The following is a 13,902-nucleotide window of genomic DNA, read 5'->3' as shown; positions in this document are numbered from 1 at the left end:
TATATGGTCAATAGATTTTCTATAAGAGAAAGGGTCTATAATGCCAGATCTCAAATAAGCAAGTCGCCCACTCTTCATCTGTCTAACTACCGCTTCTCAGTTCTGATCCCCAAAGTCTGGCAACCACCCCAACCAGTATAAAACAGGCAGACAACAAACTCAGCTTTGGAAAATCTTTTAAAGATCAATGTCCATAGGTTCATAGGTGTGTACTAGGCTAATGGCCCTGGAGCCTTTACAAGCCTAGCCCATAGGATTACCCTAACATCATGCCACCTGACCTTAGTTCCCAGTGCCTCTGTCGAGTAAAGCCACTGGAGTTATCCCTGGGGTGAATTTTCTATTTCTTATCCACTCATCAAGATTTCTCTTGAAGAGGGCCAATGAGGTGCTCTACTTGACATGTATGGGAGGTCTATTCCATAGCATGGGCAGTCTCTGGGTTATGAACGTGTTCCTCCAGCATGTTCTGTTGATTGTGGTAATGAGGTTGAGGTCTCTGGAGTGTGTGGTGGGAAAGGATTGGGATTTCTTTAGATGTACTATTTCTAACAGAGCTGGGTCAGACATGGCTTTGTAAGTCAAGCAGCAATTTCCTCTAAGTAGACGATATGAGACAGAGAATAGTTGGAGTTTTTTTAGTCTGTCCATATAGGACAAATGTTTAAAGGCCTAGGATTCTCTTTGTGAGGTACTTTTGCAACCTCTCCAGTTGTTGCAGGTGTTTAGTGAGGTACATGCAAAATGGGGCATTGTACTCAATGATTGGCCTAATGAGGGAAGAGTAGAGGGAGACAATGACCTCTTTCTTCCTGGATGCAAAACTCTTAGTAATGAGATGTCCCGCATAGAAGGACTTTCTGACCACAGTGGCAATGTGGTGGTCAAAAGAGAGGTTGCTATCAACCTGTGTTCCCAAATCTCTTATAATGCCTTCTGTGTTCAGTGGACTACCATCGATGTGGTAATTCACGGGAAGTGGGTTTTTCCCAAAAGGAACAAAGACACATTTTTTTGGCATTGAGCTTAAGGCCATGGTTCTGACATCAGTCATTGGTCTCAGTGAGGCCTTTCTGTAGGATGTTAACATCACTCGGGGAGTTAATAATAGCTCCTAACTTGCAATCATCTGCGAACTTTGTCAGCCAGAGTATCTTCATGTCGGCCTTGACTTCAGAGAAGTAGATACCAAACAGGAGAGGACCCAGGACCAAACCCTGTGGGACTCCACTCGTGACTGGTCTGCAGTCTGACTTGGAGTCAGCTACTTTCACACTGTGGGTTATACCTGTCAGCCATTTTACAACCCACCTAGTGATATAGGGGTTGATGCCTAGCTTAGTGAGTTTTTCTATGATTCCTGAGTGGGGAATGGTATCAAAGGCCTTGGCCAGATCAAGGTAGGCTGTATGAACCACCTTGCCTTCATCCACAGCTCTGGTGACTGACTCAAAGAAGTTGACCAAGTTGAGCAGGCATGATCTACCTTTCACAAAACCAAACTGTGTGGTATCCAGAGTTTGGAGATTCCCTATATCCTTGGTTTATTAGGTCCATGATGATGCATTCCATAGCTTTGGATATCAGACTCGTCAGGCTAATGGGGCAATAATTCCCAGGGTCTGTAATCACTCCTCCTTTGTGGAGAGGGATGACTATAGCAGTGCGCCATTTGGTAGGGACAAAGGCTGAGGTGACCCTGTGACTGAACAGGGCACACATGTTAGGTGCCAGTTCACTCTGTAGTTCATGTAGAACACAGCCAGGGATATTGTCAGGTCACATTGAAGCTGTATTCTTGGCCTTGGACAGAGCTGTTTTAACCTGTGCAGCAGTAATACTGGGTGCCTGGCAATCTACTGGTATTGTGACTGGTCCCTTGGGGTGGAAGAGAGGAGTAAAGTTAGCACTGAATCTGTCAGCCAGTATATTGGCAATATCTGTTGGCTTACATAACTATAGAAGCCCATGTGGTTGTCTTTACTATCTGCTGCAATTCTGTTTTCATAGCTAGCTTTATAGGATTTGATGAGGGATCTCAACTTTTTGTTGAGGCTGATAAGGGAGTTTTTCCAGTCTTGGGACTTCACCTTATTCCGCATTAGATTCCTCCTTCTGTTGTAGAGTTTGTTTATGGCAGGGAACCACCAGATTGGCTGGCTTCCTTTTTTTGGAGGAGAGCGTCTTGGTTCTATTGGATATGGTGAGATCCATGCATTTGTGTACGTGTTCGCACAGTGCATTGGTGTATGATTTGGCGATCATGCAACTGATCTCCATTTGCATGGGTGCCGTGAAGTTAGCCACCTTTGTTTTTAGGAGCCCAAAGTTAGCTTTGGAGAAGTTTTTCATGGTGGTTACCTTTGCAGGGGAGTGGGACGGATGTGGATTTCCAAGGTGATTAGTTTGTGGTCGGATCTAACCAGGGAGGAGTTGACTATTGGTGTAGAGCAATGGTCCCCCATGTTAGTAATGACCAAGTCAAGGATGTTGCTACCTCTAGTTGGGGTAAGAATGAGCTGGTCCAGGGCATTGGAATTAATGAATTCCAGGAATCATTGGGCAAGTGTATTTGTACATGAGTAGTTTTCCCAGTTAATGTAGGGGTAGTTGAATATTCTCCAGGGTGCTTAGGAACGTGGAGTGTGAGTCTTGAGACATGGTTGGGCATCTATGGCAGGCTATGACCTGAATCGCTCTTACCCAATGTTAGCTGCACCTGAAGTATCTCAGATGTGTTATGTTGGGCTATCAGTCTGGATGTGTAGTGCATCCTTTATGAATATGGAACCACCATCTCCTTTGGAGCTTCGGTCCTAGTTTTGGGGCCGAAAGGTGTGGAATGAGTTATAGCTTAGTAGTGCAGGGCTGCTTTCTGCTGCCTTGAACCAGGTCTCTGTTATGGCACAAATGTCGATGTTCTCCATTTTAAGGAGTGCTTTGGGTGAGTGCATTTTGAGATTTAGACACTTGACAAAAAAGGCCACATGTCATCAGGATAACCTAAAATAAAATAATAAATCATTTATGTCTACTTGTTTCATTCACATTTCACCTCTACCACTGTAATTATTAATTCCATGACTGTCTAACTACCTCTCATGCCTCATTTACCACATCTCTATTGCCCCATTACACTGTTGTTCATTCTTTCTCCCTATCTCATCCTCCTCTTCTCGTCTTTTACTCCCATGACTTATATCTGTATGGCAATGTTTATTATTATTATTATTATTATTATTATTATATAATCATTTGCAATTATTTACCTTCTTTATATTTTACAGTGTATGATTGCTGTTTATTTTCTTTGCAGTGTTCCTTGGGCACCCATATTGAGCTTGAGATTGGTCCTTGAGGATCAGTGCTCTATCTAGGTTAACAAATATAAAATAAGTAACTACACAAACAAACAAGTACATAAATAGTGCCAGCTATTGCAGTTGGTGAAGGGCAATGCAGTGATAGAATTTGTGAAGATGATCGGTGGGAAATTTGGCAATTATGTTGTAATAATTGTCAAGTTTGTTTATTTGAGTCTTTTGGGTATCTGTTAATATGGGGATGGCATAGAGTAATTTCAGTAGTATGAGGGACTGAGCTGTATGTAGTTGAGCCTATGTAGTTAGATTAAGTCTAAGTTTATATAGCATTCCTAACTTTATGTTGGTTTTGGCTACAGCAAAGTTGATTTCAGATCTAATTTAAACTTATGATCTATAATCTGTGTTGTGTGTGCTGTTGGTGGCAGCTATTGTGTTGTGGCACTGTATTATTTTGTTGGACTGGTCATAAAGCTGTGACTCTGAGGCACAGTTGGCCCCATGTCATGCTCCTGCAACTTGCCCAAAGATATGTTTGGTATACCTGTGTCTGCTTCAATGCAAATAGCATCATTAATATCACCATCTCTAATCCTTTATAAGTAACTGTTGTAATGTAGGCTAATGTCCTAAGATGTGGGAATCTTACAGTTGTTGATTGTTTGCTACACGTGTTTGTTAGTTTGCAGGCATATTTCAGGCTTCTTGCTTGCTTGCGCATGTATGTAGAGCTGTATTTTTGTACTGTCATTTGCACTTCCTCACAGCTGCATGTGTTATATGATTGCTTTCTTATTGCTTTTGTCTTTCACCACAGGCGAAACATGCTAAGGATGCTGCCTAAATGCTACAGGAGGCAGCAGGGACTTCAGGGACAGCAGGATTAAAGGCATCAGTGTCCTCTCTGGGCCTATAGCTGCTATTTCATCTCTTGGCCCTCATCACTGATGTCAAAGTTCCCATTTGTATTCCCTTCTACAGGTCTCCATGGTTCACCAGAGCCACAGGCACATCAGTCACAGCCTGTTGCTAACCCAGCCAAGGCTGCAGCTGAGGCTGGTGAATGGAGAGGGAGTGCCATATCTGAGGATCTAGTCTTAATTTGCTGGTGGAGACTAAAGAACCACTGGGGCATCTGTCTTGTGTGGGAGAACTCATGAGGAGCTCACTGTGGAGGGGAGGACATCACTTATGAAGAGTCATTGCATACATACCCAGTCTCCAGAAAGAAACATGTGCAAGGGGAATGTCAGTGACAACCAACCCATCAGAGCTTTCCTGCAGCAGTGATGACTCTGAGGTTTTTATTCTCCTCCATTGGTGCTCTGTCATTGCCAGTCTATGAGGAAACTGGTGATACCCGCTTGGAGGGTTGAAACACCTGGGTGAAGCTGAAAAATAAATACCATGAACTGTGGATAGAAGGAGAGAGTTATGCTGCCAGAAAGGAGGAACTGTCATGATTTTGCTTTATTTGTATTTGTCTTCCAGGGTAGAGCACATGGATCTTTTTCAGACTCAGCCCTGGAGCGGTGTCTGCTTAAGTGACTTGCTCAAAGTCATGCACTTAGGCAATGAAGGTTGAATGAATAAATACCTTGCACTGCTGGACCATAAGAAACAGCTTGTTAACAGCTCCTTAATCCTCTAAGCCAACTGCCAGACACATTACTTAGACAGATTAAACGTGGAGTCCCATGTGGCAAAAAAAAAAGTGTCGTCCACAGGCACTATAAGCCTTTAATTTTTGCAGATGATAATTAGAAGTAGGTAACAGAAAGCTCTTCATTTTCGATGAAGCACAGAACTTGTTAATCATTTAACTGTTCAGTCTACCCATTTCACTGGCAACCTATTGAAATGTTGGCACTCAAAATATCAATTGCTGCAAACATGGAGAAGAGCAAATCTCGAAGGTCGCTCTTCTCCATAAAACTTAATTTTGTTGGGGGGGTGCACAAGCTCCCCCCCCCCTGAACTTATACCATCTTCAAAATCGCCATACTTCAGAGAAAAGGAATTATTCTGAGAAATGTCATCTTGGTTATAATAAATGTAAGTCCATTCTTTCAGCCATTCAGTCTCCACATTTCAGGACTTGCTCTAGTGGGTCCCAACATTTTAAATTGCTACCTATTTCATTGCTTTATGAAACAGTAATTTAGTAACAAGACAATTTGCAAAGGATTATTTATTTGACAAAAATATGCTTCAGTTTATTTTTTTAAATATTATTTGGTGCACATAATAGGGTGTGTATTATTTAGGTTAAATTGGTCAGAAATACTTTTTATAAATTGCTATAACTATTTCATTCTAAATGCATGTTGTATCAGTTTACTGGTTATAACAGATTTCTATGATAGAAAGACAATTGTCTTTAATTCTGAATTATCAGAACTGCAATATATTTTAAAGAAATGACTCCATGACAAAAGTCAGTGGGAGGAATCAGGACAGGGCATCTGTGCCATCACAATTACATTACCAATGATTTATAGAACATCATGGTACCATCTCTCCTTTCTACAACCAAGGTTAAGTATTTTAGAAATGTGACTGTTAGACCTAATCTTGCTACTTTTACCCATCTTTTTTGCCAGGGTATCACACCAAATCTAGCAGGAAGCACAATGGTCACATTAAATTCAGTTCAGCATCTCCGTTTGGCATATGAGTGAAATATGAAATCTACATAATGGACCAGAATGTTAAGTACATTTGCATACAGGTATAGACTGATTTATTTCTCCTTAGGAAGAATTTCAAATTCAGAAAACAGGTACAAATTGGGAAGCAATTTGGATGCTGAGCAATAAATATGAGGAACATGTAAGGTTGAGGTTATGTTTTAATGCCTGAATGTAAGCAGGTAAGACAGCAGAGAGTGAGAGAGAGAGAGAAGAAAAAACGTAAAATGAAAAATGCTGCACAGCAAAGTTACATTCAAAATACTTCTGAAGTACAAGGCTACAGTGTACATAGTGAGGAAATACCAGTTACTATGGAATGTGGCACAAAGCAAGTCAGAGGCCTGCCATGCAATGGCTCAAGACAACTGTAGGGCTATACAACAGACTTAGAATTACATTAGCAAGATTATCAGATTAAAAATAGATGTGTGACATATTTAAATATATGTGCAGTCCCATAATATATCATACTAATACAAGATAAAAGCTGTAAGCTGTAAGTAATGCAATACATATAAAGCAATATTTCCTATAATTAATAAATGTAAAACTGACTCATAAAGCTAGAAAATCTTAGTATTTCATGCAGATGAGTTTTATTAAATGTACTATGCCACTAACCATAGGAAGGTCACTTGTATATTTCCTTAATGCATCAATACCTGCTTTTTTTAATCATTCACATTTAAGCCTCACTGTTATTACAGACTAGTATAAACATTAGCACTTGTTGAAACTGGAATGTTCTAAAATAGTTCATTATATTGGTATCAGGAAACTAAGGTAACAAAAAAGCTATAACTTACAGTTGCTAATCTCTGTACATCTTCATCAGATGCTCCAAGGGAAGCCAGGCCTATTTCTTGAGAAAACTGAGCAAACTTTGCATCAGCAAGAAGAGGTACATGTCCTAGAAGCTCATGGCATGTATCCCTTGAAGAAAAATTACAAAACATGTTTTAAAACAACATATATTTGGAAAAAAAGCTGTTTACTTTACTGTCACTATATTGAGCATGTTAGGAAAACAAAGTTAAAAATTAATTCACGTTAACAACAAATCTTGTTCTGCTGTTTGGACTATCCAATAAAAGCACTTAAACCAAATGGAAAAATTTTCGTTAATAGTTAGATCTCAGTAAGCCATTTTTTAATTCAATCACAGATTTTCCTATACTGTACCAGTATCTCACAGGTTACTGTATAGTATACACCCAGAATAACACTCAGAATTTCCCAAAGTCTAAGCTGGCACAGTACCAAACACCTATTCCTGTACAAAAACCGGTTTGTAATACCCACCTATTAGCAATGTAAATTATTGTATAACAGCTATATCCTTTTCAATGTTCTCTCCTCAATTTTTATGTATATTGTTCTTAATCATACTGCTTTATTTCATCTGAGCTAGTAATGTAATGTATTGATAACAGCTACTATACCCATGTTTCTGTTTTTTTATATGTACTTGTATTTTTTATGTACTGTTTATAACTCTGTTTGTATCTTAATGGAGCTTTTCTCTCTGGGCGTCTGCTAAAAATGGGCTTCTTGCCCATTCGGACTCTCCTGTAACCAAATGTGAAATAGAATAAATAAAATAAATGTGAATATTAGTATAAAAGAGGATAGACCCACACATTATATGTCCTTTTTGTTAACTAGTCATCTTATCTAATGAGGGCAATGGAACGGTAGCACAGAGTTAAGATTTTTTGCTCATAGCTCCAAGATCAGGTGTTCAGACCTGATTTCTAGTTATGTGTGATCTGGATTTTGTACATTCTCCCTGTGATTGTGTGGACTTTCTTTGCTTTTGCTGGTTTCTTCTTTATCCTAAAAACATATGGATTGACTGGGGGACATAAATGCCTAAAGGGTGTCATAGAGTGCCGATTCACTTATCCTGTTAACAAACAAAAACATTAAAAACTGAAATTGCATTTGAATTAATTCAGTAGATGCAACTGTTGAAAGTGATGTAGGCAAACTGAAGAGTCAGGTACTGAATCCTCCAGCAAACATTGCTGGAGGGTGGGTGGGAGGAAAGAGTAAGTGTCCACTGCAGTGCATCAACGTCAGGTTTTGTGGCAAAGGAACCAATGACTTATTCTTGCTGATTCTTTAGGAATAGACATTTTTGAAATGGGAGGAGTCTCCTGATATACACACACACACACACACACACACAAACACACACACACACACACATATATATATATATATATATATATATATATATATATATATATATATATATATACATATATATAATCAAATGGTAATGAAGGTTACACGGACAAACCATTCAGTAAAAACTGCAAGAAAGACTCAGCCCAGCAAAAGTCTTCATTGTGTAATACCTTAAACCTCCTGCAGTGAAGGCCCATGAGATATATGCAAATGGCCCCTTACAGGCATACCAGTGTTAACAGCTACATGGTTTCTGAAGGCCCATGTCTTTTTACTTTTTAAATCTTTGTGGGTACAGTCAGACCAAACCCTACTTGCTGCAGGCAAGCCATGTTCTGGACTTTTTGTGCCTTGTCAGTACAGAATAAGTGGATCATTTGGTTATACTTTAAAAACACATGACTTAAAGTGCAATCCAATGCCCATAAATATTAAGGTGCCTGCAAAGTATCCCAAACAATATCCAAGCAAAGGGTAAAAAGATTACAGAGACAACCCATTTAGTAAACACTGCAAGCAAATGTCTTTACTGTGTAATACCTTAAACCTCCTGTAGTGGAGGCAAATGACCCCTTAAAGACATTACAGTGTTTCAGCTACATGGCTTCAGAATGCTAATGACTTTTTACTTTTTAAGTTTTTATGGGTACATTCAGGCCGATAAATATTTATTAGCTTTACTTTGCTCCCACAACCTGTCAATCATCAGCTCCTACTAGATAATTGGCCCATTTGTTCCCTATCACCAGAGTGAGGGTCGATTGGGAGGGGCCACCCTTCAAACAACCATCAGAGTTGATGTGTGATTTTTCTGCTTTAGGCCCTAACTCAATGTAGTGCTGAGGTAGGAAAATGCAAAAGGCCATCTGTAAAAATGATAGCTCACATCTTCAAGTGGGGTTTCCCCTTCATGAGGACCTGCACCCCCCGAAGCATTGAAGGTGGTTATTATGGTCTCCACCATGGAAAAAAACACCTATGACTGTGTCTCCAAGTGCACACAGCCTCACCACCACTCTCCAGGAGAGGTGAGTGGCCCATTCCTCTTCATTCCTCCATCCTCCCTGCCTGGCTTCTCTTGTGCCGGAGCCACTAGCTGAACCCTGGTTACCTGGGTCACAGTCATGACTTCATCCTTCTGTGCATGGAGTCAGGAACTCCTGCCATATTAACTGTGAATAGCCATTTACAGAAATATATGCTTACAGGATATTCACTGGATGCAAAACTGTTATACTGGTTGTCTAGTCTTTGTTGAATTACTGAAGGATACCAAATCAACTTTGCTTGTTCCTTTGAAAAGCATTAAAGTAATAACATTGGTTCACACTTTAGGCATAAAAATGGAAATTTATAGCCTCATATGCAATGCTTGCCCTTCATTAATGATCTAATATTTTTCATCACTTGATTAGGAACTTAAGATTACACCAATGGAGACATTTCAGCTTTCACACAGATTCAAATATATCACTTGATTAGGTGCAACTAAAAAGGAAACATGCAGGCCATTGACTGGAATTCATGCATCATAATTGTACATTAAAATTGATCTTTCAAATGAGTTATGTTTTGACCTTCACTTACTAACAGCATTGTAGTAGTAGATTATGCCAAGTGATGGTCCAAACTGCACTCTCTCACCATCTTTATTCTGTTTATGCCAGGCTGTTACTATGAAATGTCTGCTACAAAACCATACCAAACCTTCAGATGTGACAGCATAAAAGGCATAAAAACATCAGTGATGAAAATAAAAGTCATACGCCAACTGGCAAAAATAAATAAACAAACAAGTAAATACATATTTGTAGAAAGACTCCTTCAAGGAATCCTCTTTTTGTTTTATATCTGTCAGAAAAGCTTCTTTCTACAAGGCGTATAAGTGAAAGAAACTTAATGCAAATACTTCAGGCATATGACTAAGAATCACATTTTCTGCTTCAAAAGTAAGTTGAATAAATAAATAAGTGTGACTGTTACAGTATAAATCAGAAACCAAAATAAGAGTTCAATTGTTTAAGTATGCACAGAAAAAGTAGTAAAGATTGCACTTAGAGTTTATAAGAACTTGCTAACAGTTTTGAGGTATATTCACTAGTGCTACATTAATTGGATATGTGATGGATACTAATATCAAGCTTTACTGATTACCTGAATGCAATAAACATTGCAACTTAAACAAGACAGCTGGCACTGCATATGGCAGGTAGTGGTTTCCCTACTCTTGGTCAAGTATAAAGTGGATGAGATTGTAACTTGTCAAATGTACTTCCATCAGGTGCAACTTATTGATCACTGATCTAGGAAATAAACAGGAAGTTTACATAACACTTTGTATGAAAACAGAATATAGTTTTAAGTGTTATTTTTTTTTTAGGTTTATATTGTTTTCTTTTTATATGAATGCGGATGAGTGCCCATTTCTATGCCAACCAGAAAGTGATCAATACTCCTATATCACATTATTTACTTTAATTTGATATTTAATGAGGTGAGCTCCTTAGTTTTGAAGAAGTCTGATTTAAAACAAAAGTGCTCAGCTAATGATTTTATTTGTGATACTAAAGCGGAGCTGTTTTGCTATTATGCATTCTCTTTTCTTGTATTTGTTTTATAGTATTCAGGCTGAAGTCTGAGAGTTTTTATTTTGTGTTTCATATTTTGCTTCTAGCCATGACAGATAATGATAATACCTCTGATGACATTATCAATGAATTCTTACTACATAGAGCATTGGATCTCAGTGGAAATATGTTAACCAGCCTAACGAACACCAACAGAGCAAGAAGTAATGAAGCAAATGTTAACAGAGTTTCAAAAAAAAAGGCTATTACATTTTTACTTTTAAAGCCTAATAACCCATTAGATGACAAAGGGGCTGGAAGAATTTTGAGGGCAAGCTTAGATTCTTTTATGTATTTATTTTGCATTTGTTTACAGGGATTGTCCAACCGGGCAATGAAGACCCCTTTTTCAGAGAATGCCTGGTGAGAAAAACTCCATTAAAAATTATATTAGTTACATCATTACAAAACTGCATTGATGTAAAAGTAACAGTTATCACATAGAGCATTTATACATTGTCATGAAAAATGTCATCATAAACTATTAATCAAATTCCATTCATGAAATTAAAAAGAAAAGAAAAAACATTTTATGCAACAGAACAACAATTGTGCATACACAGTTCTTTATAGGTTTGTGATTTCAGTGGTTTTAGTTGATTGGATAAACAGAAAGAGGAGGACTATATTTAAAGGGCAGAGAGTGCAGAAAAAGCAGTGGAAGGGGATTTTAAGAGTATAGTATAGTATAGTATAGTATAGTATAGGCAGATGTTAGCTGTATAGATTGGAAGGAGATAAAGAGGAAGGGAGTTAGTGCACATGGAGATAGTCTATAATATTATCTGCTTGATACTATTAAATTGTTAGAGAAGAGATTGCTCAAATTCAAGTCCTTAGTTTGAGGCATGCTTGCAAGACTGTTTGCAAATAAAATGTCTCTTGAAAGGTCTTAGAGTCTCCAAAGTTCCAAACTGTTTGGACAGTGTGGATGCTTTATATAAATAACTGTGTTTGTTCTTTGATAAAGCGGGTTTTATTCTAATGATAATTTTAATGAAATATAATAAAATGCAGATCAAAACTCTTGAGAAGGACATTATTGAACTGAACATTAACATTGTCAAACATACATTTCCCTATCCATACTACAGGATATGAGAGCATATTTAATCTATTGAAAGTTTTGTGGTCATCCTGAAAAATGGAAAGATTAAAAGATGAATATATACAGACATATGAGTTATAGGTCTGGTATAATGGGTAAGGTATTTACCTCACAAACACAACTTACAGGTTTTGATTCTCACATTTTGAGGGAAGTTGGCTAGGATTAAAATGGCTCTCAAGGGCAGCTAGCCTAGTACGAATCTATGAGAATGGCATGGCATACTTTCTTCCAGGATCTAACAGGCTGAAAACTGAACAGTGCTCTTCTACCAGTAAAGCTGATAAAAGAACTGAGGAAGGAGTATTTGAAGATAAAGATTTCTTAGAAGTGCACCAGCAGAAACTGCACCCACGGAGAGCATCCCAATTGTTTATCAAGCATGGTGCTGTTAAGTAACCTTTGTACATCAAAATATCCTGCAAACTATTTTGTACTATTACATACCAATAAAATATTAGTACTGCTGTAAAAGACATATTTGACATCGAAAAATGATTGTTGTCTTTACTTTGTAAATAACCACAGAACTTTATTTAAAACTAGATTTATTACACAAAGGAAAAAAAAAACAGAAGCTAATTTTAGCACATAAGGCTACTACATACAAATTGCTCATCCAAAACATTCAATAGTAAGGAGATTTTTTAAACTAAAAAAATCAAGCAGAATTAAAATATAATAAACGTAAAAAATGGCCAATCGAAAAAAAAGACCAGTTTCCCCCTAGCATTATTTTTAATTTAAAAGTGTAAAATGTTAGTGATGAAACAATAAAACATAGCATAGGTACAAGGGAAAGTGCTTAACAGCATATCAGTTCATAATGTTCTATGCAAACATTCATTAGCTATACACTTAGTGCTGAACTGAGTGCATTTTATTTGTTTACTTATTGCACTGTATATAATAGTTAAATTATTTGATATGATTCAAAAAGCCAGCAATCTTTGACATACTGTGAAGCTACAGTCAATAATTTTTAAAGACATTTTATAGTATGATTTCCTTTGAGTCATTTTTTTTTCTTTTTGCTAATCTGCTCTAGCGTTTTGTAAAATTGGGAGTTAAGGAAATGGTTGTGTTGCAGTCATTCATTTCACTAGTAGGAGTTTCAGAATATAATTAACTATTACCAGTGAATAAAACATAGAAATTCACTTACGGTTCTGGAGTATACAGTGGATCAGACCCATGACGGATATACTGTGTACAGTTGAAAACCCGAAAGGCTAATCCGGCCAGAAAGTCTCTTGGTGACAAATATCCAGCAACAGGTCTCACTGTGAAGCCAGTCCTTTCTATATTGACACAAAAAGAAAGAAAGGAAGGAAAGATATGTAAACATCAGTTTTTTTAATTATTTTTCCATTCATTGTCTAGGTTAGAACACTAACACAAGTGGGCCTGTTTCAGGCTCAACCCAGGGTTTACAACCAGGTTAAAAAAAGGGTACAACATAATATAAGAAGCTGGTTATGCAGTACTTTACACTAAGACAACAATAATACAATCTAAGATACAAAAGCATTTGTAGGATTAATCAGTGCAAGGCTGGCAATAGTATATAGACTAGGAAAGGTATTTATACTTTGTAATCAATATTGTACTACATAATGGACTCTAGAAAAGGAAAACTGTTTTTGTGCTACATAATGACTCTTCTATACAATTATAAAAACTAGTAAAGGCATACTATTTTACATTGAGATATGTACATCAGGAAGAGGAGGGCAGTAGAGGAAGGGTTTCTGGATGTAATAGGTCAGAAGGAAAAGTATAGATGTCATGAGGTTGGCAGGGAGAGGAAATCAAAGATTGTGTGAGGAAACTTTTAGAAAAGTGAATTGTTGTGTCTAAGAAGTGGTGGAGGAAGGAGATAGAAAGGGGAGGTGTATGATGAGAACCTTTGTGGGGGTTGGAGGTGACAGTAAATTTGTTAGAGCTATACTTGTTAT

The 13,902-nt window shown here is 37.7% G+C and overlaps 1 protein-coding gene across 1 annotated transcript in view; it reads right to left on the bottom strand.

Moving 5' to 3' along the window:
* The window catches only part of TPH2 (tryptophan hydroxylase 2), a 471,178-nt gene that overhangs the window by 110,202 nt on the left and 347,074 nt on the right, over positions 1 to 13,902 (bottom strand). The window contains exons 7-8 of the mRNA XM_044056995.1: positions 13,110 to 13,245; positions 6,823 to 6,949 (exon numbers count right to left, since the gene is read on the bottom strand). Coding sequence (XP_043912930.1) covers positions 6,823 to 6,949; positions 13,110 to 13,245 — 263 coding nt within the window. The remainder of the gene's footprint in view (positions 1 to 6,822; positions 6,950 to 13,109; positions 13,246 to 13,902) is intronic.

Source organism: Protopterus annectens, chromosome 15.part0, assembly GCF_019279795.1.
Source record: "Protopterus annectens isolate FY-2018-M chromosome 15.part0, PAN1.0, whole genome shotgun sequence".
Classification (NCBI taxonomy): domain Eukaryota; kingdom Metazoa; phylum Chordata; order Ceratodontiformes; family Protopteridae; genus Protopterus; species Protopterus annectens.
The sequence above is the reverse complement of the archived record's forward strand: the minus strand, read 5'-3'. Positions and strand labels throughout refer to the sequence as shown.